General features: G+C 41.8%; 1 protein-coding gene across 1 annotated transcript; it reads left to right on the top strand.

Annotated features, from left to right (window-relative positions):
* LOC128832140 (prostatic acid phosphatase-like) lies at positions 1-20,788 on the top strand. Its single transcript, XM_054019224.1, has 10 exons — positions 1-114; positions 1,557-1,652; positions 3,872-3,958; positions 4,829-4,981; positions 6,965-7,063; positions 14,600-14,695; positions 17,206-17,338; positions 17,952-18,034; positions 19,220-19,326; positions 20,632-20,788. The coding sequence occupies exons 1-10, from the start codon at positions 1-3 to the stop codon at positions 20,786-20,788; spliced, it is 1,125 nt and encodes a 374-aa protein (XP_053875199.1).
* Positions 20,789-25,604: the final 4,816 nt, after the last annotated feature.

Genomic DNA, 25,604 nt, shown 5'->3' with positions numbered 1-25,604 from the left:
ATGAGAGTGAGACGGCTGCTATGTGGAGTCTGGAGTTTATGCTTTTTGTTGAGTCTTTTCTTCATTTTGCTTCACCAAACCACTGCAAAAAGAAAACTGAAGTTTGTGTCTGTAGTAAGTAGATGGCAGTGTTAATTTCACTATGTGAATGGAAGTAATTTCTTACAGCACCTGTGGTTTATTGTTCTTCTTGAGTTAGAAAGTGTTCCCCAGGGGGGAAATGTTTTGTAGACATTTCAATATTTCCTGAATAGTCAAGCTGTATTATCGCTTCCCATAGAAAAATAAACAAAGTCCCAAACTTTAAAGAACATTTTGTAACTTTGCTTCCTTTTTGCAATCTCAGGTGATACTGAAGATTTACAGTGAGTGCCTTATTGGTGACACCCAAAGAGGCATTCTGCAATGATCACTTAAAGTTGTAAAATAGATGAGATGCCATAATAATGTTCACTTAGTAGAGAATTCCTCTTTGCCTTGGAACTAATTTATTGGCTCAAGGGAAAGCAATGTCGCCCTTATGTGTAATTAAACAATGCAGCACACGTCTGTTTTTGTTTATTCATTCAAACAGCCCAGATGCAGACCTGTTGCAAGTTGACACAACTTGCGTTGATTTGCAAGTTGCCCTGGTTACAGGAGGTCTGAATATGGTCTATGTTGGACATAGCACATCCATTTAAATCATTAACTATTTTTTTAGATGTATTCTTAAATTGTATTTCTACTTCGATGATTCAGGGAATGAATTAATGTGTCATATATAGTTTTAAAGTGATGTGACTAATAGGTATGTGTAGTCAAGTGAATTATACAGGATTATAAAATGGAATGGAATTAAAAGGGACTTAAGGATAGATTCAGAGTTTTCACAACTATCTTCCCTAAGTTTAGATTTTAGATGATGATATTTGCAATATTTGATATCTGCCTGCCTACACACTACTGTCTTAGAGTAAGTGTTATCAAGAAAAATGTGACTGGCAGTTTTTTTTCATACTATTGTCCTGCCCGCTTAATGTAGTGTGACCTATACCTCCTATTTTATCCTAACCTCTCCAAAATAGATCTGGCATATGATATATAAGGCTATTATACAAACTTATACAGATTGCAAACAAAACCCTGAGCTAGCTACTTTTCAAATGCAGAAGAATAGAGTCCCTATGCCATGTAAAGTTTACAATCTAAAAAAATAAGTTATTGTAGGTCTAGGACTAGGGCTCTTAGGCACAATTGTAATACAAATAATTATTTATTAGTAGTAGATATTATAGACAATAGACACATGACAGATATATTAGCAGGAGCGCCGCCAGCTTTTCTGCTGCCCTAGGTGGTGGAAGGTCCCGCCCCAAATGCCGCCCCCCACAGAGGCAGCGGAAGGTCCCGCCACCGAAATACCACCTAGGTCACCTAATGGGTTGCGCCGGCCCTGTGTATTAGTACACAGCATATTCAGCACTAACTATTAATGAAGACACTTCTGGAATTGCAATAATTACTTCTAATAAAAAGAAACAATTATGTGAATGGAATTCAATCTATTTTGTCAGGTGTTTCGCCATGGTGACCATACCCCGTGTGAATCTTTTCCAAATGATAAACACAAGAAAAATGCATGGCCACAGGGATTTGGACAACTTACCAAGGTTTGTTGGCTATACAGGGGCCCATAGTGAAACAGAAATTGTCTTTCACGTGGTAAAGTTTTAAGGTGGTGGAACTGTATTTTGGCAAGCAATGACTCAGAAAAGGACTTAGAGGTCATGGTGAATAACCAACTGAACATGAGCTCCCAGTTTGATTCAGTGGTAAGAGAGCAAATGCAATACTTGAATATATGAGCAGGGGAATATTAAGTAGAAATAAAGATGTTGTATTAACATGATACACAGCATTAGTGAGACCATTACTTGAATATTGTGTGCAGTTCTGGTATCCATATTTTAAAAGTCTGTTCATAAATTTGATAGGGTTCAGAAAAGAGCTACAAGCATGGCTCAACACCTGAAAAAACGGTCTTCCAGTGACAAACTAAAGAAGTTCAGGCTAGTTAGCTTAAAGAGGAGGTTAAGAAGTGCCTTGATCAAAGGAGAACATTTCTGATGGCATGGAGCTTTTTAATCTAGGAGACAAAAGCATAACAAGACCCAGGGGTTGGAAACTGATGCTAGACAAATTCAGACAAGAAATAAGGAGTGAGTTGTTTATACTGAGAGTAAACAAGCCATTGGGATCTCTTACATACAGATGTGACAGATTCTTCCTCACCTAAAGTCTTAATCAGGAGTGCATGTCTTCTTAAAACAGATGCTTTAGCTCAGCCAGAAGATATGCACTTAATTCAGGAACCATGGGGTGAAATTCTACGGCCTGTGTTATACAGATCAGACTGGATCATAATGGTGCCTTCTGCCCTTAAAATCTATGAAAGTTGGGGTCACATTTGTAGTACAGTCTTTTGTGCAGATGGTCTCTGATATCTACAGGTGCTAATATTTCATTTGAAACAAAGGAAGCGCTCTACCCAACTGGGTACGGAGCATCCTCAGCCTCCAGTCATCGAATAGGTGGTCAGATGCTCAGCACCTTCTGGGATCAGGTCTTGAATTTCTCTTTGTCTATGATGACAATGCAAACTTCACAATACAGACGGATGCACTGCTGCCTTTTTAATCCAATTTACAGAAAACTGCATCTAACTCAGGGGTTCTCAAGCTTTCGTACTGGTGACCCCTTTCACAAAGCAAGCCTCTGAGTGCGACCCCCCCTTATAAATTAGAAACACTTCTTAATATATTTAACACCATTAGAAATGCTGGAGGCAAAGCGGGGCTTGGGGTGGAAGCGGACAGCTCGTGACCCCCCTATGTAATAACCTTGTGACCCCCTGCAGGGTCCTGACCCCCAGTTTGAGAACCCTTGATCTAACTAAATAACAAGAAATATGGGAACTCATCCCTACCCCATCCTGCTCAGTTCAATAAGATATAAATTTCAAAGGCTAACTACAATGATGTAAATTGTATTTGTATGCAATTTAGCTTAATCCCAAACAATCCCGCCCCCCCCCCCCCCCCATTTTTTAAATGGCAAAGAAATTAAATGTTGAAAGGACTATGCTCATGCAACACTAATGTTTCACAATTACAGTCAGAGTGAGGAAATGCAAAAGCTAAGGTTGTAACATCAATGTTAACTTTACAGTATTTCCCTCTTCCTCCAGGCCCACCCCCCTTATGCAAATATTTTAAGATATTTTCTTAATTAGGATGTGAATAGTGCTTACTCATGTGAGTTGCCTGGTTGCAGGACCCAAGGTAATAATAATAAATAAAATAATAATGGATTTATTTAGCTGCTTTCATCCACTAATTTCAATATTATTAAAATCTATAATACCATGCTGAGGTTAAAAACTGTTGCATTTCCTGATTTGTGCTTATGACTATGTATCTTCAAATTGTAGGACTACAGATGTACTGTATTTCATTATATATTACCATATATGGGAGAAACATTGCTTCTCTTGGATAGCTCGGATTCTATGCAGCATAAATGTTGAGATACCTAATGGACAAAGATTTAAAATAAATCAGATAGAAAGACATGGATAGGGGAAGCATGAGTGCCTCGCTAAGGTTCTTGTACATACAGCAATCAGAGATGTGATGTTTCGGGGTGGGTTTTCTTGGTTTTATTTTAAAAATATCCCAGGGCATCCTGTTTGGCCAGATCAAAAAGAAGAAAATAACCTATAGGATTTATTTTATCTATTGCTCCTCCTCTTTTTAAAGATCAGCTAAACCTGAATTACTCATCCACAGCTACCTTACAATGACACTCATCAATATTGTTGCTTCCACAGCTTGGAATACAGCGGCAATATGAGCTTGGGCAATACATGCGGAAGAGATATAAACATTTCCTGAGTACTGTATATAACCAGTTTGAGGCAAGTATCAGAATTAGCATGAAGGACATTTTTTTCTACATACTAATGGGACTTCCTTAAGACTTGAGGGGTCTGATCCTGCCTGGTGCTGAGCACCTTAACTTGCACTGAAGTCAACAGCAGTTCTCAGGGTTCTCAACTCCCTGAGGTTGTGGCCCAAATTTTGTTCAAGTTTACTCATTATAGAAAGATAACTGAAGAGTTAGTGCAGAGAGATCTTCACTTCAGCAGTATATCAGGTTTGGCAAGAAATCAAATTACACAGAAAGTTGTGGTATTTGGGTGAGCCTGAAAACACCTGAAAAATATTGGTGTTGTATTTGGATTCCTGTGAATACAGAGATCATTGCCTGAGGGCCTCATTAATAGTAGCCTCTCTTCAGTGATGCAATAAGCCCTCCTGTGTAGACCCCACATCCTCCTTACTGTGGACCTCAGCCACTAACAATGTGTGTCCACCTCTCTCGTGCTCATGAGAACCTCAACTGGAAATTTCATAAGACGCTATTAGAATCTCTTGGCTGTTCACTATTTGATATCTTAGTCTGTTTCATTTGGGGGTCCAGTAGCTCATCATATCCATTGCTGGATCCCAAAAGCTAGCTGGTCAACTAGAGCCAGTTGAATTTTTTCCACTAGAATTTCTAATGGGGTTGCCATCACATTCCAGCTCACTATCCCCTCCAATGCCTGCTCCAACTCACTGCTTCCTCTCTATCCCAGGTTTCCTTTTTGGCCTCAGTCCCTTTGGATGCCAACCCTCCATTCCCATTTCAAGTTCCCTCCTTTCCCACTAAAAGTCAGACAATTAACAGGAGCAGGGTTCTGTTAGTGAACACTAAGAAATAATTCTTTCTATCCTTGCTCCAGATTTATGTTCAAAGCACAGATGCTGATCCAACTCTTATGAGTGCCCAGGCAAGTCTTGCTGGACTGTATCCACTGGCTGGTAATCAGGTCTGGAACCCCAAAATCCTTTGGCAGCCAATCCCAGTTCACACTGTGCCAGTGTCACATGACAAGGTGAGTACAAATTGGGGACTTTCTGCTTCCCATTTGGCTTTATCAGAAAGCCAAAATATGTGATGAAGAGTGAATGAAGTGGATGAAAGTGACACTAAGCTAAGGCATCATGCACTAAGAACTGATAGTGTGGGCAGCACTGTTATGTTGAGATTCCTCAAGAAGAGAATTCCACTACACAGCCTTGTGCTTAATGAAAATAGAAAGATCTAAGTCTAAAATCTAAGGAAGTGAGTTTGCCCACACTGTATGAGAACACAACTCAGAGTTGGTAACAGATTAACCCACTCTCTTGGCTCACACAGAGACTAAAAATAGCTTGCTCCATTTGAGAGCTGAGGGGAAAGTACTTTTTCCCCCCTACAACTCTTTAGGGCTGTGGTCTTCAATCTTTTCTGGTCTATGACAAAATTGTCGTCCCATGTCTCTCCATATCCCACAGTAATATTTGGATTGTGGGATAATGTTTTAGCTATTTTGTCAATTGCTAGTTTTAAAAAAAGTTGGGGTTGGTGCTGCTGAGGGTAAGGCTTGTGAGGTAAATAGATCACTCCTTTCCTTCTTCTTCTCTGGACCCACACAGTACTCCACTCTGAGGAGTGGGGAACACTTTTCCAAGGGAATGTGATCAAGCCAGCTTCACAGCCATTTGAAGTGCTGCTTCCCCTGCCCAGAGCTGGGACTTGGGCAGGGAAGGGGAAGATGTGCCTTGAAGGGAGCAAGGCACAGATGGCAGCAGGAGTAGGGAGAAGTGTGTGAGCTGTTCCTTCCTTCCCTTTCTCAGGCTCCCACTGAATCCTACACACCTAGGAATTTTGCAGCTCTCAGTGGAGGTGTACCCCACTGGTTGAGAATAGGTGGCCTAGAGCACTGGTATCAAATTCAGCAAAATGTCTCACACATTTTTATCCAAGTGATCAGAGAGCCATACAACATACACAAGTGAATCAAATTACTGTAAAACATTGCTGTAGTCCTTATTTACCTTGACCGCTGAATGCTGCCCTGGTCTGATGCCCATTGCAAGGTCTGTACTACAGTCACTAGAAACTAAGTTAATAAAAAAATTCTCATGAATAGGAAAACAAATGTAGATGTGATCCCCCCCACCCCCACCCACATTATTTATTACATTTTACATTACTATGAATATACAGCAGACTTGACTACACAAATGTCTTTCTATTCAAAGCTAGTGTTCAATTACATCAAGAAAAATCATACCTATTCATGAACATGTGGTTAGATTTCAGGATGACATGGCTCAAACAAGTAGATTTTTAAAGCAGCAAAAACATAGGTGTGCATATTTCCAGGCTAATTAGCTCTTCAATTGTCCAAGGTTTTATTTAAAGCTCTTGTTTTAATTGTGTGGCTACAAATAGTTTTATTAATTATTTTGTGAGAGAGGACAAAACATGTCAGTAGGACAGATACATGCCACTTCATTTCAAATTGGCTGTAATTTTGTTTTTTACTATTTAAATTTAATGCAGATAATTTCAAATAAAAATTCTCAGATTACACAAATACCAATTCTTAGACCATATAATCTAAACAGTCTTTAGCTTGGGGTGAGAGTAAACAAAGTTTTCTAAAATCTCTAAAACCAAACATTATGGGTTATTTCACCCATGTAGAAGGCCAGCAAAAGGCATATGCACCACTTAAGCCCTATTTTGAAGGCTTAAGCAGAACATGAGCTTGCAACAACCTTCTGCACAGGTGTGGATTTCACCTTGACTGGTTATGTTCTAATTTTAAGCAGGGGCTTCCATAAAGGTTTAATAGTTCTATTACAGAAGTGAGTCCATAGGGCTATTATACTTAACCTAGGGCAAAAGCCACTGGAAAACAAACCAACCCCCCGGTACAGTTTGGCTCAACTAACACACACATGAAAAATGGAATCTCATGAAAAAACATTAAATAGCCAAATAGGAAACACCTTGCCTAATTAATCCATTGTATTTTTTGTTTTAGTTGCTACACTTACCTTATCCAAACTGCCCACGATACAACGAACTTCAGAAAGAAACCTTTGCAACAAGGACATTTCGAAGACATTTGAAGCACTACAGGGTAAAGAACACATGCTTTCAATTGTGGAAAAAGTCTAATTAAAAACTGTTGGTAAGGGGTTGCTCAACTCACCACTGGACAGGGAAGCCTCTTGGTGGTTCTGGGTTTTAGTTCAGTCAGGCTGATGCCCCTTCCTGTGGTAACACCCAGTCAGTTTCTCCTAGGCAGCCCTTGTCTCACTCCAGAAACCACAGCATCCTCTTTGTGACTCAGCCATCTGACTAGGTCACTAATGTGGTTTGCCCTTCCACGGGAAATGTATCAAGCAGTCTTCCGCTTCACTACCTCACAGTGCCACTTCTGCAATGGCAGGCAGGGGAACCCAGGCCCATCCTCTACTCTGGGTTCCAACTCAGGGAACCTCTACACAGCAGCCAAGATCCATCCTCTGCCCCTTTCTGCTTCCATATATCCTAGCCTTCCCCACTTCTCTGGGTTTGCCAGTCTCTTCACTCCTTCATCCCAGGGAGTAATTTTAGGAAAACGCATCACTGCAGCACCCTCAAACACACTTCCCTTCTCCCCAGGAATAACTGCAAACACTTTCCCAGCAGAACCCTCTGCTTCCAATTTCCTGTCTTTTTTAGAAGCCCCATGTGTCCTTCACAGGTGAGCTTCTCTCTAATTAGCTGCTGCAAGCCTAAAACTACCCTATTTGCAGCCTAATTAACTTATTGGCACCACCTGTCCCAATTCAGCTCTTGCAGGGTCAGTTTGCGGACTAGACTTCATCACACTGTCACTCATGACAGCATTAGCCAATGGTAGGACAAGAGAATGGAAATCAAGAGACCTCATTGTGACATTCCCCTCTGGTGTTATCTGGACTGGTGATCCGCTAGGTCATATGCACAGCCTCTGGCATATAAGCTACTCCTTAGATTGTGCAACTGAATGACACTAGCCAATACCTCCAGTCCCAGACACAACCCTAGGAACCTCCGTCTTGCAGTGTCCACTTATACCCACTGGATACTGCAAGCTTATAGAAGTTTGTCAATTTAACAAAGAAATTGATATGTACCAGGCCTGTTATCCCAAGAGGAGCCTCTGACTCACTTCAAACCAAACGCACTGCTTCAGGTAGAATGAACAAACAAATTTATTAACTATAAAGATAGATTTTAAGTGATTATAAGTCAAAACATAAGTCAGATTTGGTCAAATGAAATAAAAGCAAAATGCATTCTAAGCTGATCTTAACACTTTCAATGCCCTTACAAACTTAGCTGCTGCCCACCACAGGCTGTCTGGTTGCTCTTCAGCCAGGCTCTCCCCTTTGATCAGTGCTTCAGTAGCTTGGTGTGGTGTCTGTAGATGTAGGTGGAAGAGAGAGGAAGAGCATGGCAAACGTCTCTCCCTTTATCATGTCCTTTCTTCCCTCTTGGCTTTGCCCCCCTCCCCTTCAGAGTCAGGTGAGCATTACCTCATTGCAGTCCCAAACTGGCCAAAGGAAGGAGGGTGACTCACTCGAGAGTCCAACAGATCCTTTGTTGCTGCCTAGGCCAGCATCCTTTGTTCCTGTGAGACTGGGCTGGGTTTGTCCCATCCATGCCCTAATGAAGTGTGAACTGCCTCTCTGCTCTTAGAGAGTTTTTGCCTGGGCTTATTTTAAGCCATGAAGACACATTTTCAGCCTCATAACTATATACATGAAATTATAACCTATACCATTTCTGTAACATTACTATAACAACAATGCTCAATGCATCATGAGCCTTCCGAAGACACCCGACATGACAAACTTTGCATTGGATACCACACAATCATTTTACAAGGATGAACATGGGGGTGTTCCCCTGAGGTACAGAGCATCACACCTCCCCTCTTAGTTTACTGCAAGAGGGTTAGTCACTGACTAGCTCAAAGACAGTTTGTGTTATAGCTCTCTTGGCATACAGCCATTAAGACCATGAGGCAGCATGCCTCAGTTTCCCCAATCACACACAGCAAATCAGGTTTTTTATGGTTTCTCTGCTGTGATAAGCTTTAAACCTGTTTACAGGTATTAATTGAAAATAGCATTATCGTACAGTTCAACATCCGTGTCAAAATTCTTATCCCCAAAACTTAACATTAATATCAAAATTTTTATCACAGATGTGCGTTTACAAGTATCTTTATGATATCATGCCCTCTGTTCAGATAGCGTAGTTTGAGGTTAGTTTGTTCATTACCCATGGTGTCCTTTGACTTTCTCCCATGTAATCAGTCACTGGCTTTTCTTTCCCTCCAGTGTTTCCTTCTGTGTGGGCTCTTAATTTAATCATGTTTCTAGCATTTTGATATCTCAGGGACTGGCCAGATAAGGGTCCAGGGGGATCCTTCACATTGGCTGCCCTTTGGGGAGCAGTCTCCCAACCCCAGGACTGTACATATGTAGAAAGTCCAGTTCTGCTTTTGGGGTTACCCTGTGTTTCCCACTCCCAGCACTGAGTCCTTCCCTGCCCCCTACAGGGCTGTGATCTGTGCTCTCTGGGCTAGGTGTGTTTACCCTTTGATCAGATGCACCTTTTCCCATCAGCTTTCTCATAATTGCTCCCTGTCTCTCACAAGCCTGGGGGGGAAACACACATACCCTGTCAGTTCGGTCGTTTGTGTTCTCACAAACTACCACCTGGCAATTTCCTGGTCTCAACTCCTCTGTTATCCCAGGCCTTGGAGCTGCATCTTGATGTAAAGAGAGACAGTTACTTTCCAAAACTTATCAGACATAGCATCCTGAAAAACTGGAACTGGGATTGGGGTACCCTCTGCCACCCCTTTCTCTGTCCCTGAGAAGTCAGCTGTGTGACAGCTCCCCTCCAGGAGGTCAGTTACACAGTTCCTTCTCAAAACAAGGGTCACAGGCTGCGTGCCTGGGTGCAGAGATGCTGACCCAGCCATCCTCCTAGTGTCCTGGGTATCCTGCCCCAAGTGACCAGTGAGGAGACACTCCTGTATCCCCACTATTCCATCTCCAGTTTCCTTCTCTGGGCCCCCTCCTAAGACACATTTCTCTGTGCTCCCCAGGAAGGGTTCTGTCTCTTGTTCATCTGCAGAACTCTGCCAGCTAACAACTAGGAACGTTTCCTTAATCGCTGACAACATCTCTCCTGCCCCTGTGCCTGAGGGCATGTTGCCTTCTGCTGGAAAGGAGCTAGTCTCAGCCCCTCCCATACTTGGAAGCACACTGCTTCCTTGTGTTACAGAGTCACAGGAATCCTCACTTACTTTAATGGTTCCTGAGATCCACTGCCCCTTCTCTGGGCTCTCCTCTGGGACACATTACTCTATGCTCCCTTGAGCCGGTTTTACCTCTGGTTCAGCTGCAACCTACTGGCAGCTAACAACCTGGATAATTCTCTCTCTGGCAGGCATTACACTCCTATCCCTTCCTGATGTGGTGTTGTCTCCAGTTGCAGTGCAGGAGTTGGTCTTAACCACCCTCCCACCCAGAAGCATGTGGCTTCCACCTGCTGCCGAAGAATCAAGGAGATTCTCTCCCATTCTCTCAACAATTCCTGAGACCTTACTCTTTCCCTTGGGGGTCCGAGCATAAAATTCCCTCCTGCTGCAGGCAAATGCTTTAACCTGAGCTACACGGAAAAAATCATTACCAAGAAGCAGGTTGACTAGGAGGTGTTCTATTACCCCCAGAGTCAAAACACTTTCCAAACCTTCCCAAACCACATGGATTTTAGCTAGTGGTACGAGGAATCTGCTTTCGCCCACAATCTCTGCCATTGGCCAGGCAACATACTGGCCTTTGGGACCACACTCTGCTTAACTAGAGATCTGGGCCCCTGTATTCCTCTGCCCCAAGTATTCCCTGCCACCAATTTGGACAGCCTTAATATGCTCCATATCTGGTTCTGCAGAGGCTAACCTCACAAAAGCAATATGATAGGTTTCAATTGCTTGGCGGGGTTCTGTGTTGAGGACAGCAGAACTAACATGAGCTATTGGTTGCCTGCTTCCTCTTAGCACAGGGCATTTATTCCTCAGGCGATCAGTGGAATTACACTGATAGCACCTTTTGGGCTCTTCTGCTTTTACAGGAGATTTGTGACGAGGGTTAGAGGAATGGTTTTGGGTAAAAGAATATTTAGGCTCCCAAACCCCTTCTCTCTTCCCAAGGGGCAAAATGGGATCCTCCCTTCCCACCACTTTTAAACCCCTCTTTCTGTGGCCTGCCCTCAATAGACGCCTGATTCTGTTAGAAGGCATCAGCTAAAAAAGCCATCTCATCCACAGACTTTACATCTTTGTCCCATAGACACTGCTTTACATCCGCCTTACATATGCTTAGGAAATGCTCTTGAGCAACAAGATCCAACATTCCCTCAAAACTTGCTACCTCTTTACCCCAACCCATTTTCCCAACAAATCTTTCATTTTGTTTACATATTCCCCTTTACTCATACCAATATCCTTCTTAAGATTCCCATATTTAACTCTATACATTTCAAGGGTAATCTGAAAACTTTGTAAAACAGTATCTTCAAATTTACAATAGTCTAAAGCATCTTCAATAGGCATTCCATTGAATACATTTCGAGCTTTACCAGTTAATTTCGCAATCAGGGTGGGAACTCCCTTATCATCAGGGATTTCATGTATTACACACAACCTTTCAAAGGTAGTCATATATTCAGCAATATCATCCTCATCCTCCCATCCCGCTGCATGCAGGACATAAGTGTTCCCATTTGTGGATTTTTGGAGTGATGGGAGTTGTTGGGGTCAGGAGGTTTGGTTCTGCTTCTCTAGCAGGTCCAACTGGTGTTTTCTCTCTCCTTCTCTTTCTTCTCTCTCTCTTTTCACTTCCATGACCCTTCTCTGTGCAGCCTCCTCCTTAGTTGCCTCTGCCTCCATAGCCTTTCTGTGTGCAGCCTCCTTTCTGGCTGCCTCTCTCTCTCTCTCTCTCTCTTTATCTCCAGTTCTTTCTGTTGCAATAATCTCTGGTGCTCCCTCTCCTTTTCTGCAGACTGCAGCCTAAAAAGCTCCAACTTTGCAATTGCTTCACTGCTTTCATTCTTTTTCCTGTTTTTCTGTTTCTACTTCCCTTTCCCGAAATAAGCAAAAAGAAAATAACAAAACTGTGACCTCCTCCTGACTGTTCTTAGCCATTGCACTTAAGACTCACTAAAAATCACAAATATCAGTGCTTAAAGTGTGAACTTCACTTGTAGTAACAAGCTGCACATGCGCCCTGCTCACTGCACCACTGTGATGTTCCCCTCTGGTGTTATCTGGACTGGTGATCTGCTAGGTCACTCCAATCCCTGACTCTGGGAGCCAGCCTTACCCTGCTCTGCTGTGAGAACCTCCCACTCCTGGGCTGTTCAGGCACAGCCTCTGACATGTAAGCTGCTCCTTGGATTGTGCAATCGAATGACACTAGCCAATATCTCCGGTCCCAGACACAAGCCTAGGAACCTCCGTCTTGCAGTGCCCAGTTATGCCCGTTGGACGCTGCAAGCTTATATGAGTTTATCAATTTAACAAAGAAATTGATATGTATCAGGCTTGTTATCCCAAGGGGAGTCTCTGACACACTTCAAACCAATCACACTGCTTCAGGTAGAATAAACAAACAAATTTATTAACTATAAAGATAGATTTTAAGTGATTATAAGTCAAAGCACAACAAGTCAGATTTAGTGAAATGAAATAAAAGCAAAAAGCATTCTAAGCTGACCTTAACACTTTCAGTGCCCTCACAAACTTAGATGCTTCTCACCACAGGCTGGCTGGTTGCTCTTCAGCCAGGCTCTCCCTTTGATCAGCGCTTCACTCACTTGGTGTGGTGTCTGTAGATGTAGGTGGAAGAGAGAGGAAGAGCATGGCAAATGTCTCTCCCTTTTATCATGTCCTTTCTTCCCTCTTGGCTTTGCCCCCCTCCCCTTCAGAGTCAGGTGAGCATTACCTCATCGCAGTCCCAAACTGACCAAAGGAAGGGAGGTAACTCACTCGAGAGTCCAACAGATCCTTTGTTGTTGCCTAGGCCAGAGTCCTTTGTTCCTGTGAGGCTGGGCTGGGTTTGTCCCATCCATGCCCTGATGAGGTGTGAACTGCCCCTCTGCTCTTGGGGAGTTTTTGCCTGGGCTTATTTTAAGCCATGAGGACACATTTTCAGCCTCATAACTATATACATGAAATTACAACCTATAACATCATTGTAACAACAATGCTCAATGCATCATGAGCCTTCCAAAGACAGCCGACATGACAAACTTTGTATTGGATACCACACAATCATATTATAAGGATGAACATGGGGGTGTAGGGTGCTCCCACGAGGTACAAAACATCACATTTGTATATTCTCCTTTTAATGCAGGTATTTCATTCCTACTAACATTAACAGGCCTAACTACCACATATTGGAAGGAGATTATACCCACTAACTGATTATGAAATTATAAAACTTGCTTGGCTGGCCTATCCACACCAAATGACAGGTGCAATTTTAGTGAAGATAAACTCTTGGCCACCAGATTAGTGGAAATCTAAACAAAACTGAGCTCAGCTACAAACTCACCTCCCTCTCTCTGCTCAGTCTCACATCCACAACACCTCCTCTGACATCTCTCCCCACATGCTCCTCTGCTAGCTCAGATGACTCCTCCTCCACAAAAATCTCCTCACTAATTTTTCTCATTGTCATGTTAGAAAATTCCCACAACTTCACTACAGTCTCGAACACCTCTCTCTCCCCTTCACGTCTAACATTCAGGTTGTTGCTCAAGTGTTTCACTTCTTTCACCACAACATCTCAAATGCCTCTCCCTTCCTCCACATCTCAACTATCAAAACCCTTACCGTGACTGGGGTAATCTTCTGTCAGTTCCACTGCAACCTCCTGCTCTCTGGCCTGACTTCCACTTTCTAAACCTCAAGTTTATCCAAAATATTGCTGCCAAACTATCATCTTCCACTGCTTTGACCCCATCATCCCTTCTCAGGCTCTTCACTGGCTCTGCAACGTGGCACCACATTCAATCTACTCATATTTTACACAGTTCTGCCTCTGCTTACTGTTCACTTTTGTCTCCTGCCACTCTCCTGCTCGATACATACTTTGCACTAGTTCTGCTTCTCCACATGGTCCTGTTTACCCCTTTTCCCACAAAGTGCGTTGGTGCTTTTCCCCATGTTTCCTCAGATGTCTGCAATCTCCTCCCTGATACAGTAGGTCATGCAGCCTCCCTCTGCTCCTTCAGATCCCACCTCAAAACCCCTTTCTCCTCCTACAGTGTCCCACGTTCCCACAACAATCTAAGAAGAAGAAAAAAATCAGTATTTTTAGAAGGGGAACTAGTGATGTATATATCCTATGGGACAAGCAACCTCAACCATGTTGTGTGTAAACATCCTTTCTTCTTGCCTGTAGTCATCTCTCCCTGACCTGTAGGTTCATTGGGACAGGGTCTGTCTTTATTCTTTCTATAACAATAGCATATACCACTAAGGTGTTATATAGGAATGTCATAAATGAGCAAAACAAAAGCCTTTCATCATATTTACATGTTTGTTGTTTTTGTCTTCCAGCCATTTCTGAGATTTTTAGCAGTTCACACAGGATACCCATTGAAGAGGCTGAACACTGAAAGAATTATAAAAATATATGACACCTTACTATGTGAGGTAAAAGTATATAAGAAAATTCCCCTAAGATCCAATTCAGACATGCTATAGTACAAGGAGGATTGATTTACAAACTTCATCCTCTGCTCCTTAGTGGTTAGAAAAAAGCTATACGTTTGCAAGGAATAGGTGTTTTAGAATGCCCAGAGCTAGGGATTCTTACTAGACCAATTGCCTCAAATAATTGACATACATATCCTTCATCCAGTTCTATGCCAACATAGCTTTTTTTGTGTGTTAACTTCCTTGTTGCCCTAAGTACCACTGAGAAAGTCTATCAATCATATTATCACCACAGTTCTGGAAGGGAAAGGATGAGGTAACTTTTAGACCCCCCTGCTTGCTGTATTATTTATACAGCACCATAAAGATGCATAGCGTTTATATTAGTAAAAATACATGGATTGGCCCAGAAAATATAATCTTCCTCTTCAAAGATTTTTAGAGTCAAATGGTGCAAGCAGGTACAGTAATAATTAGGTAGTAGCAAATGGAGCAATGTGTGAATGGAAACACCTGTAAGATTCATTGAACAAGTGGGATTATAGCAGTAATTTGAAGAAGGCAGAAGTCTATTGGTGAATATTGTTTGGGAGGCTGTTCTAAGCAGAGGGACTGTGTCTTCCAGTGCAGGAGCAAACAAAAATTGCAAGGTCTTGCAATGTAAGTTGTTGGTTGTTGTTTTGTTTGTTTTCTTTTATTTAAATAACTGTTTGGCATATTACCTAGAAGACTAAAGCAGTTTTAAAGTAGATTACATTGTGGATGCAAACTACCCAATTGTATCACATTATGCAATAAGTTGCCATCTGTCCTGTATTTTCCACGATAGTCCCAATTTTGCCAAGGCAATCCCACCTGGGACATTTCCCAGATCTCTACATTAGTTCAATGACCCATGAAATGTCAACGTAATGGGAAACTGCAACTTGAGCATGTTGCAGCAAGTCATCACCACATACCAGACAGTGATGTGCCAATGCAAGGCCACAATGCTGTATTGCAAACGTCCTGGTGTTCTGAGGCAGGAGTTTATTCCATCAGGTAAACTTACAAAATTGCCCATCCTTGTCTGTCATCAGGGGCCCTTATGCCAGAGAGAATTTAACTAATTAGTAGAGTACTTCCTCCAGTGTTGGACTCTGAGTATGGGTCCTTCACGTTGCTCAACTGGGACTAGGGTGACCAGACAACAAATGTGAAAAATCGGGACAGGCGGTGGGGGAGTAATAGGAGCCTATATAAGAAAAACACCCAAAAATCGGGACTGGCCCTATAAAATCAGGACATCTGGTCACCCTAACTGGGACTCTAGTTGGGGCTCCTGCCACAAAAGTAACAACTCCACCAGCTGTGCAAAAAGAGTCTTGTTGTTAGCTGTTTTCATGCAGCCACGGTAGAAGTTACCTCACCATATTATTTATTATGGTCACATGCCATTTGACTTCTAGGTAACTCCAAAGGCACAAGTACTTGTTTGCCTGCAGCAATGGTATGAAACAATATTCACTTAGTATGTCCTCTTCTTTCGAAACAAATCATGTTTGTTAAAGAAATAAATAATACATTATGACCTGAGCTGATTTAACCTGACATGATCCATTGTTTCTCCTATTTAAACAAATCCTGTCATTAATTAGCAAGTCCTTGTCAGGACATAACAGGTAGAATGGAAGCAGGTAGTTCTGAGAACGCTCCCACTGTTTAGCTCACAAATTGTCACACTTTGATAAGGGTACACTATGTTATGACAAAATAGACTGGTTTTGTTAAACAGGACTTCAGTTCAGTACAAATCTGGAGCATTGTGTGCATTTCCTACCTCTTCACAGTGGTAGCCTTTAACATATCTGACTCCAGCCCCAGAGGCAAACATAGCCTCATTCTACTTTGTTTTGGGAATTGAGGCAACATCTGTAAGAGTTGGTGTAAAATGGGCCAGAACTCATCTCCAGATCCCCAACCCTCACCAGAGGTCAGGTTGTTCAAAATGCAGATATAAATGTGGCAGTTTGAGCCATTCTCTAGCTCACTGATTTCTCAGAGCTGCCAAGCCGAAAAGCCTTGACTGCCATGTAAGTTTTGCTTGAATAAGGGCTTCTGGATGTGGCCCAAGAACTTGCTGACAATAGAAAATTTTCACTAAGACACAAGCTTCATCCTTAATAATTTGATGATGATCATCCACTATACATGCAGCCATTTTTGCATATCCCTCCCTATTAGTGCTGTGCCACCTCCTGGTCTTCATGAATACTGCCATCTCTTCTTACCCTTTAAAAGTTGCTGTCTTTGAGCAATATATTGATATAAATGAGAGTTCCACCACCCCTGTGCAGTGTCTGGTCCTTAGTTTAATATAAAATAAAGAGAAATCTTTAATTTGGTCTAAACATTCAGGATTTGTACCTGAACGTACCAGAGCTTTGCTGTTGGTAACAATACAAAAGGAAGCAACACAATCTGGTAGAAATCAGAGAGAAAATCATGGTTTTCCTTCTTTGCTGTAGGAGATCAACAATTACACTTTACCATCATGGGCCACTCATGGTGTCAGGACCAAGCTTCTAAAGCTCACAGAACTGCTGCTACGGGCAGAATTTGGGCTCCACAAACAAAAACAGAAGTCCCGACTCCAGGGAGGTAAGCAAAAATACATCATTCTAAGTGGGATGAGAGTGTGATAGGGAAACCGAGTGGAAAGGGTGTGCAGTCAACACTGGAATTCAGATCATATTTAGAACGATGGAAGCTGCTATATACACTTATTACAAGGTGATCATCTATTCTTACTTGAACCCATGGAAATCAGGAAGTTACAATAGAGTTACACTAAAGACAGGTTTCAGAGCAGCAGCCGTGTTAATCTGTATCTGCAAAAAGAACAGGAGGACTTGTGGCACCTTAGAGACTAACAAATCCTGTTCTTTTTACTAAGAGAGGGCCAGACTCACCAATACACTCTGGCTTCTTTACACTACCCTTGTGAACCAGCCCATTAAACCAGTTTATGGCTGCTTTCAGCCACTGGGATCTACCAATGAATCTGGCCCTAAAATTGGTGCACGTGGGAACACAATCAAGCCCATTATTTATACAAAGATTGGGTCAGATTCATCAGTAAACTTCAAAAAGTAGCTATAAACACATGTTAACTAATCTATCATGTGTTTAAGCACTTCCTTGTGTTAAGAATATCAACATTAATACAAGCTCCCTATACCATTGTTGTCGCTATTTTCCAATTTTCTTCCAGGTGTTCTTTTAAAAGATATTCTCAAACATCTCTCGACTGCCAGAAAGCCTTCCAACCGGCGAAAGATAATGATCTATTCTGGAGTGAGTGATCTTTTCCTTTTATGTTGGATTTTTGAAGTTGTCAACTATAGTAAAAGACATGGGACCTTCATTTCCTGCATCTAACAACAGTTACACTGGGTTTTCTTTCTTTTGGGTCTAGCTTTAACCATTTCATCATGATTTACTTTGGAAAATTTAGCTCAGATACATACAGCATCGCATTTCCCAGTCCAACCTAGTGGCTTACTTCATTCTTAAGCTGCTTTGATTGTTTAGTAAAGAAATCAAAAGGCTTGGTCCAAGGTCTTAAACTGATCCAATAGGACATCCTTGATCTAGAAACCAGCCTACTGCTGCTTTTTTTTTTTTTAATTAAATGTAGTGATTTTAAAAGGTGCTGGACTGGCTGTCTTAGATACTGAGGTTTTCTATTTTTGCACAGAGCATGCACCTTCTCCCAGTAGGCAGGGAGAGTCCTGGATTACTTGGCAAAAACTATTTATAGCCCAGTTAGGTTGTGAGCTGTTGGACCTTAGGGCCAAATTCTTTCAAATCTGACCTCTAATTCTGGATGCCCAACTGGAGAAAGCTTGGGCCTGACTGTAAGAAGAATGGAATACTCCCAACTCCCATGCACTTTCACTAGAGTTGCAAGTGCTCAGGTCTTCTGAAAATCAGACGCGAGATGTCTCAGGTTGGGCATCCAGAATTAGAGGTCACATTTGAAAGGGTTTGGCCTAACAACTGAGGTACACAAAATTGAAGGCCACTTTTAAAATTTAGGCCTAAGTCTACCATTGGACTGGAACTGATAATTGCCAGTCCTGGGCCTCAGGCCAGCATGATTCTGGGTAAATTAATATATATTTGGGATGAAAAGAAGGAAACATTTCTCTGGCAGGTTGATATTGTTATTTTTAATGGCAACTATTTGAACCCGCTCTGAGATTTGGAATATGAGTAGTAGTCCCGGAAAGCTGATATAAATGCATTTTATCACATAGGTATCTCCACACCAGGAAAAAAAGCAAACTTTTTTCAAAGCTTTCTTAAAATAAGAATAATCAAGGATACAGAGATCAGAGACCAAGTACTTATTCATGGAGTTGTGCAAGTAAAGTGAACTGTGCAGCTTAACTGGTGGAGAAATTATTGAATGTTTGCTCAGTAGTGACCACATCATTCTCAGAAATTCTTTAATGGGAATGTTCCTTCTGTTTACAGCACGCTGCTACCATTGTTGCCTTACAGATGGCACTCAATGTTTTCAATGGAAAACTCCCTCCATACAGTGCCTGCCATTTTTTTGAACTTTACCAGGAAAAGGATGGGTAAGTATCTGGATAAAGCTATATTACTGAAATGTACTTTTTAAAAACCAATTTACTGAAGCCCCAGAGTATTTTATAAATAAAACTGCTTTTGGTGGCCAATATTGAGCTGCCTGGACATATGGGGCCTTAAATAATAATAGGGATCATGGTATTAGCTTAATTATTATAATCTGAGTGACTTTACTGCTTGTGAAAGGCACCAGGTTCACAGCCCTAGAGCCTGAAGTCTCTCCCTACAGTGTAAACTTCCCTACCAGTGAATTTCAACCCTGTTCTAGGACCACCTCCAGCGGTGAGAGGTTTTACTCAGCTCCCACTGCCACTCAGTCCTCTGACTCTCCACTGAGAGTGGATATGTAGAGCTGAGGATCCCCAGGTCCCTTCAGCTCCCAAATTTCCCCCTCCATGCTGGGGACACAGGGAACCCTTGTGGAGCAGAGCAACATAACACCCTCCCCTGACTCACAAAACCCTTTCCACTGTGAAATCACACAATTCTGGTGCCTCAGGGCCCTCTAGAATCATGGCTGAAGGAACAGCTTTTTCCAGACACATGACTAGTGCTAGTTCAGGGATACTAGATGTCATACAAAATGGCTGGATACCAGGTGGGATTGTCAAATGCATCTAACAGGACTTAGAAGCACAAGTCCTACTGAAAGTCAATAGGAGTTGGGCATCTAACTCCCTTGGGTCCTTTTAAAATCCCACCCCCATGAAAAATGCCCTTACAATAAGTTCAAGTAGAGAACATACAAATCTTCCAAGGAAAGACGGTGATGTTTCAAAATAAGTTATTAAAATTAACTGAACAAAACACCTTGAGAATGTACAGGAAAATCAGTCATGTCAGCGCAGGAAAATCAGCTTAGATGAACTAATGCCAGTAAATCTTTTTGATTCTCAATATCTACATATAAAGGCAAATTTAAATGTTAACGTATAGGATAAAATTCACTCATTCTGTGTTACAGCAGAGGTGAAGTTGATCCATAATGTTTTACAGACATTTATGTATCAATATTTCATTTAGACCTTGTATATATATTAGACCAAATATACCTCTCTAGTCTACCCATGACACCCTTACTAACAGGAGGGCACATGGACTGCAAGTCCCTGTCTCGGATAATAAAGCACTGTTTCTCTTAATAATTCATTCCATTTGGCACTTTTTATAAAGAGTTAGAAAAAAAGTGTATCAAACTTGTCCGTGGTCTAACTGCATTTAATAGGGTCCAAACACTGCAACTTCAAAGAAGGTGTGCCTAATTTTACTTTTATCTGTGTGCTGTGACTCAGGCAATACACCATTGAAATGTACTATCGGAATCACTCTTTGAAAGATCCCCACCCGCTCACTCTGCCAGGCTGCAAATTTCGCTGTCCACTCGAGCAATTTAATCAGCTACTTTCGTCAATCATAGTGCACCACTGGACAAAAGAATGCAGGATGTAGGGCAAAAACAAGGTAAATATGGTGCCGTTAAATGTTGTGTGTGCAAGTGTCATCCTAAATGTGTGGCAAGAGCAGATAAAACCCTGACTAGACATACCTTTGAAACAGCAATATTTTTGTACAGGTTTGATCTGAAATGAATAGCAATCCAGCTCCATTAAGATAATTTTCCTCCTACCTCTCTATTGATGCATATGCCCAGCCAACCCCAACCTAAACTGCTCTTCTGGTGGAAGAAAAATTCAGGTTACCTTGCAACCAAGGGTGTAACTTGCAGCTTGTGTAGACATACCTGTGCTAGCTTTAGTATAGCTAGTTTGCTAAAAATAGCAGTGAGGACATGACAGCATAGGCTTCAGTGTGAGCTAGCAACATGAGTACATACCTGATGGGGGCTAGATAAGCTTGTACAGCCTGTGCCGAAGCCATGTCCTCACTGTTATTTTTAGTGAGCTACCTAGATTAAAACTACCATATGTACATCTAAATGAGCCCCAAATTGCATCCCCAGTTGCACTGTAGATGTTGCGTCAAAATGAAATCAAGGATTATTACATGGCTGAAACATTGTAGGATACTATTTTTTATTTTATTTTAGCATAGTCAAAAAGACATTTAAGTTATTAAAACAAGACAACAGGAGTTGGAAAGCAACTGAGCTATTTCAAATCTCCCAATCTTCTCTACATGGAAATATACCTCCCAGCTGATTGGCAAGTCCATGCAATCTCTGATTTTTCATAGATATCCATATTTGGGAGGGGCAGGTGGAAAATCACACCTTCCTTCCTATATCTGGCTTTACATTCCTTAAAACAAAACTGCCCAGAACACAAGTACACACAGAAAAACTGTCAAAATTTTCAAGTTACAACTGTTGTATGTCATGCTTGGAAATCCCATATGGCTTTCTGAATCACTGGTCTCAAGAGGAATTTGGACCTGCAGATATTAGATGAGCATAATGAACCAATTCACTTGGCTGTAAGTATTTTCTTACTACACTCTTCCAAATCCATGAACAGAAGGAAGATGTTTTCGCTGGAGTGAGTGAATAATCAGCAATGAATAATTTACTCAGGGAATTTCACAGACTGTCAGTAAGCAGATCAAGAAATCATCAAAATTATTCACTATTGAATGTGATTCCTGTAGTTTTTGACAAACATGATCAAGAAGAGTGTGTTGTAAATATCCAACACCTGCACTGTGCTGTTTAGCTACCTAAGTCATGTCCAATCTGCTCCCTGATTGGATAAATTATGTAACTAACCAACAAAGAAACAAGTGAAAAATTACTACCAAATACATAATCAAAATTTGCTTTTGGTAACAATTTGATTATTCAGACTTAAAGTACACCTCTGTTAAGAGGGCCAGCATAAGGCCTCTGCACTGCTTAAATTCTCAAACCGGGGCAAGTCAGGTTTAGGTGGTGCCTAGGCCTCTTACTGGCCCTTTGCACTAACACAAATTTCACCCTTCAGGACTGTTGTCTTAGTAAACCTTGAACACTCAAATATACATGGAAAACCAAACACAAGAGGTCACAAACCTGGTTGACTTTCAAATCTGAATGAGTATTTTCAGGCCATTTTTCCACTTTCACTAAATTAGAATTTGAACGGCTGCCCCAAAGATTACCAAGTCACTGTGAATCAGGACAGAAGGGAACAACCGATCCTGAAGCTGAAGCAAATTCACAAGAATCACACACAGATTCTGGGCCAACTTCAATCCTAGTGTAAATGGTTGCATTTCTATTTAATTTCACCTCCAACTTTGTCAAAATCATCTGGTGTTGCATATGTACTTTGTGTTGATACTTTGAATTATAATGTATTTATGAGTGAGCATCCATTGGACAGAAACCCATAACATGTTTATCTCAAGTAAAATGTAGAAATATCATTAGGACCAAATTATGTGTCCCTCTGCATGAGTATGCTACGTGCGGAGAAGGTGCAGGGGGCCCTTCCCCTCATCACCATAAGCTTATTGGGGATGAGTCATGTCCACCACACAGGAGAATGTATAGCATTAGGAAACCATTAACACTCCTGGCAACCCTAGAGAGCCAGATGGGTGTTCCTAGGCAAGGGCCATGTCTTTTCACCTGAACATTAGGACAACTATGTTGAGGGGCAGAGTAGGGTGACCAGACAGCAAATGTGAAAAATCAGAACAGGGGCTGAGGGGTTATAGAAGCCTATATAAGAAAAACACCCAAAAATCAGGACTGTCCCTATAAAATCAGGACATCTGGTCACCCTAGGGCGGAGGGTTCACTTTACATGCATGTAGGAAGAGAACCCCTTCCTCACACTCTCCTTGATGCTCAGGGAGCATCATGCCTTTCAAAATGGGCTGAGTCACCACTGCTACAAGCTTTTAATCACCCACCCCCCTTCTTTCTAAATAATCTTCATTCTCTCATTCTGATGAGGACAGCAGGGGCATGTGTCAGCCTCTTCTGTGTCCAATTACACCCGTCCCCATATTCAAATACTGTCAATTCAGTGAGTAGCTAAAACTGTCCCCTACTCCTCTGCTTCACATTCATCATGTTTTGTGAGAACAAGCCGCTTGCTAAAAGCTGTAATTCATTTACCTTCAGATGCACGCTCTAAGATCTTCAGGAGACTAGTTTTGTGAAGCAACTCCCCCCACACAACAAAGTGACATCAACCTTTCAGATATTTCAGCGGTAACTTCCATCAGTGTGACCAGAGCCAGCATTGTACCTGTCAAGAGAAAATACCTCTTAGTATTGCAGTGGACTGTGAAAACTGTACATGGCTGTGACTTTTCTTAACGAATGTTACTTCTGCTTTAATCAAATCATGTACCTTAAACGAAATAGTGACTTTACAAAGCCCGAGTAATTTACCAAGATTTATGACTGTTTACTTGATTGACCTTAGTTCAGTGAGATTACTTTAAACTTTATGGGTATACTTTTGATGCTAACTTTTTTGGGGGGGGTTATAAGTTTAATTTTCAGAAAAGATGTGATATTGTCCATTGAGTGCTGCTGCCTCTTTAGGAAACAAGAAGATCCTTGAGGTCAATGGTCAGGTATGGAAAGCAAAATCAGAAGGAAAGATGCATGCAAATAGATGAGTCAATCCAGTCTGCTCCCACTTCCATCTATTCCAGGAACCGTTAAACATTTTGTACAAAGATCCAGAAATCCCAAGAAACAAGGAAAATTGTTGTTTACTAAGTGAAGGGGTGAGACACAAAAAAACCAACATACGAGCAGGGAAAAAGACAAGAGGGGTGGGGCAAAATGGACTGCTGGCCTGCAACTGAAAAAAAAAAATTCCCAGCCAGCACATCTGCTGTAAAAGCAGTGTAGACAGTGAGCTGAAGTGACAAGGGAAAGGGGCATCAAGCCATTCCCCTCTTTTTGAGGAGGCTGCAAATCTCGGCCATCATCGGTGAAAGAGAAATCACTTGTTGCTTTGTATGTCATCCTTTCACATAGAAAATGTACCTTGCTTTTGGATATAATTGTCATTACTCTGATCACAGTAAAGTCCCTGCTTCAGAAAAATCAATGGGTCAGTGCAAAGTCTGAGTCTAACAACAAAAAATGAAGGTCTTCCAAAAAGTGGAGAAAAAAGCCACAAGCTCTTAAGTACTAGATAAAACACAGCAGAATACACTGTAGGGAGAAATCCTCCATTAATTGGAAAATGGGCTAGTTGACTTACAGAGCTAGAGCTTGAGAAGTCTGCAAGTGCACAACTGTGAGTATAATTTGTGGAAGCAACTACCATGACTGCACGCAGTTGGCAAATCAAACACATATCTGGTCATTTTCACATGCAATTACCACCATTTCAGCAACCTAACCTAGGAAATTACAACATGCCAATTTGCATACATGAGAGGAATTCACCCCTGTACAGAGAACCCATGCAAGGCTTCAGCACCTCTTCAGACCTGAGTGTTAGTGATGTATAACCTTTATACTAGGACTGGCTGAGCAAGAAGATGGGGGATGGACACTGGGAGTTGAGAGGGAAGAGTGGGATCAGAAGAGGAACCTTGGGTTGTGGGAGACTGGGATGAGGAACCCCAGAAGGGAATCTGGGATTGGGAACCAAGGTGGCTGAGCAAGAAGCCAGAGGAAGAGACTGGAACTAAGAGACTTTGGGGGAAAGCTGAGACTCAGATGGGGAACCCAAAAGTGGGGACTGGATAGATGAAAAGATCTGTATAAGGAGCTGGGGGAAGGAGGAGTTACAGACAAGGCTAGGACTAGGAAGGGACAGGTTAGGCTGGAGGAAACAGGAGTAGGAGGGGTCAGATGTGGGGTAACAGTGGCAGAAAAGTCTGTGACCATTAGAGAACACTTCCTTCCAGAACTGGGAATGGAATCCAAGATTCCTGGGTCTCAACTTTCCTAAGCAAATTGCTGTGAAGTCAACAGGCAAAGTGTATCAACATCCTCTAGTTGCTGGGCTGCACAAAGGATGACAATATACTATAGCTCAAGTGGCAGAGATCTGTATTGTGGATCTAAAGGTTCCAGCCCTGCTGATGAACCATATGGGTGTCACTACAGTTCCACCTGATGGAATTTCTGAATTTATAATAATCCTCTCCACTTCAGTCTTGTCTGATTTTCATGTATACAGTGTATTGATAGTCCTATTTTGCTTTAAACCAAGAAAATAATTTTGGCTGGAATTTTCAAAGCAGCTTAAGTGAACTTGAATTTAAATGGGACCTGGGCACGTAATGGTCCTTTGTGCCTTTGCAAATTCTGCTCCATGCTCAATCTATACCCACCCACCTTCCCCAG

Source organism: Malaclemys terrapin, chromosome 2 (assembly GCF_027887155.1).
Source record: "Malaclemys terrapin pileata isolate rMalTer1 chromosome 2, rMalTer1.hap1, whole genome shotgun sequence".
Lineage (NCBI taxonomy): Eukaryota > Metazoa > Chordata > Testudines > Emydidae > Malaclemys > Malaclemys terrapin.
The sequence above is the reverse complement of the archived record's forward strand: the minus strand, read 5'-3'. Positions and strand labels throughout refer to the sequence as shown.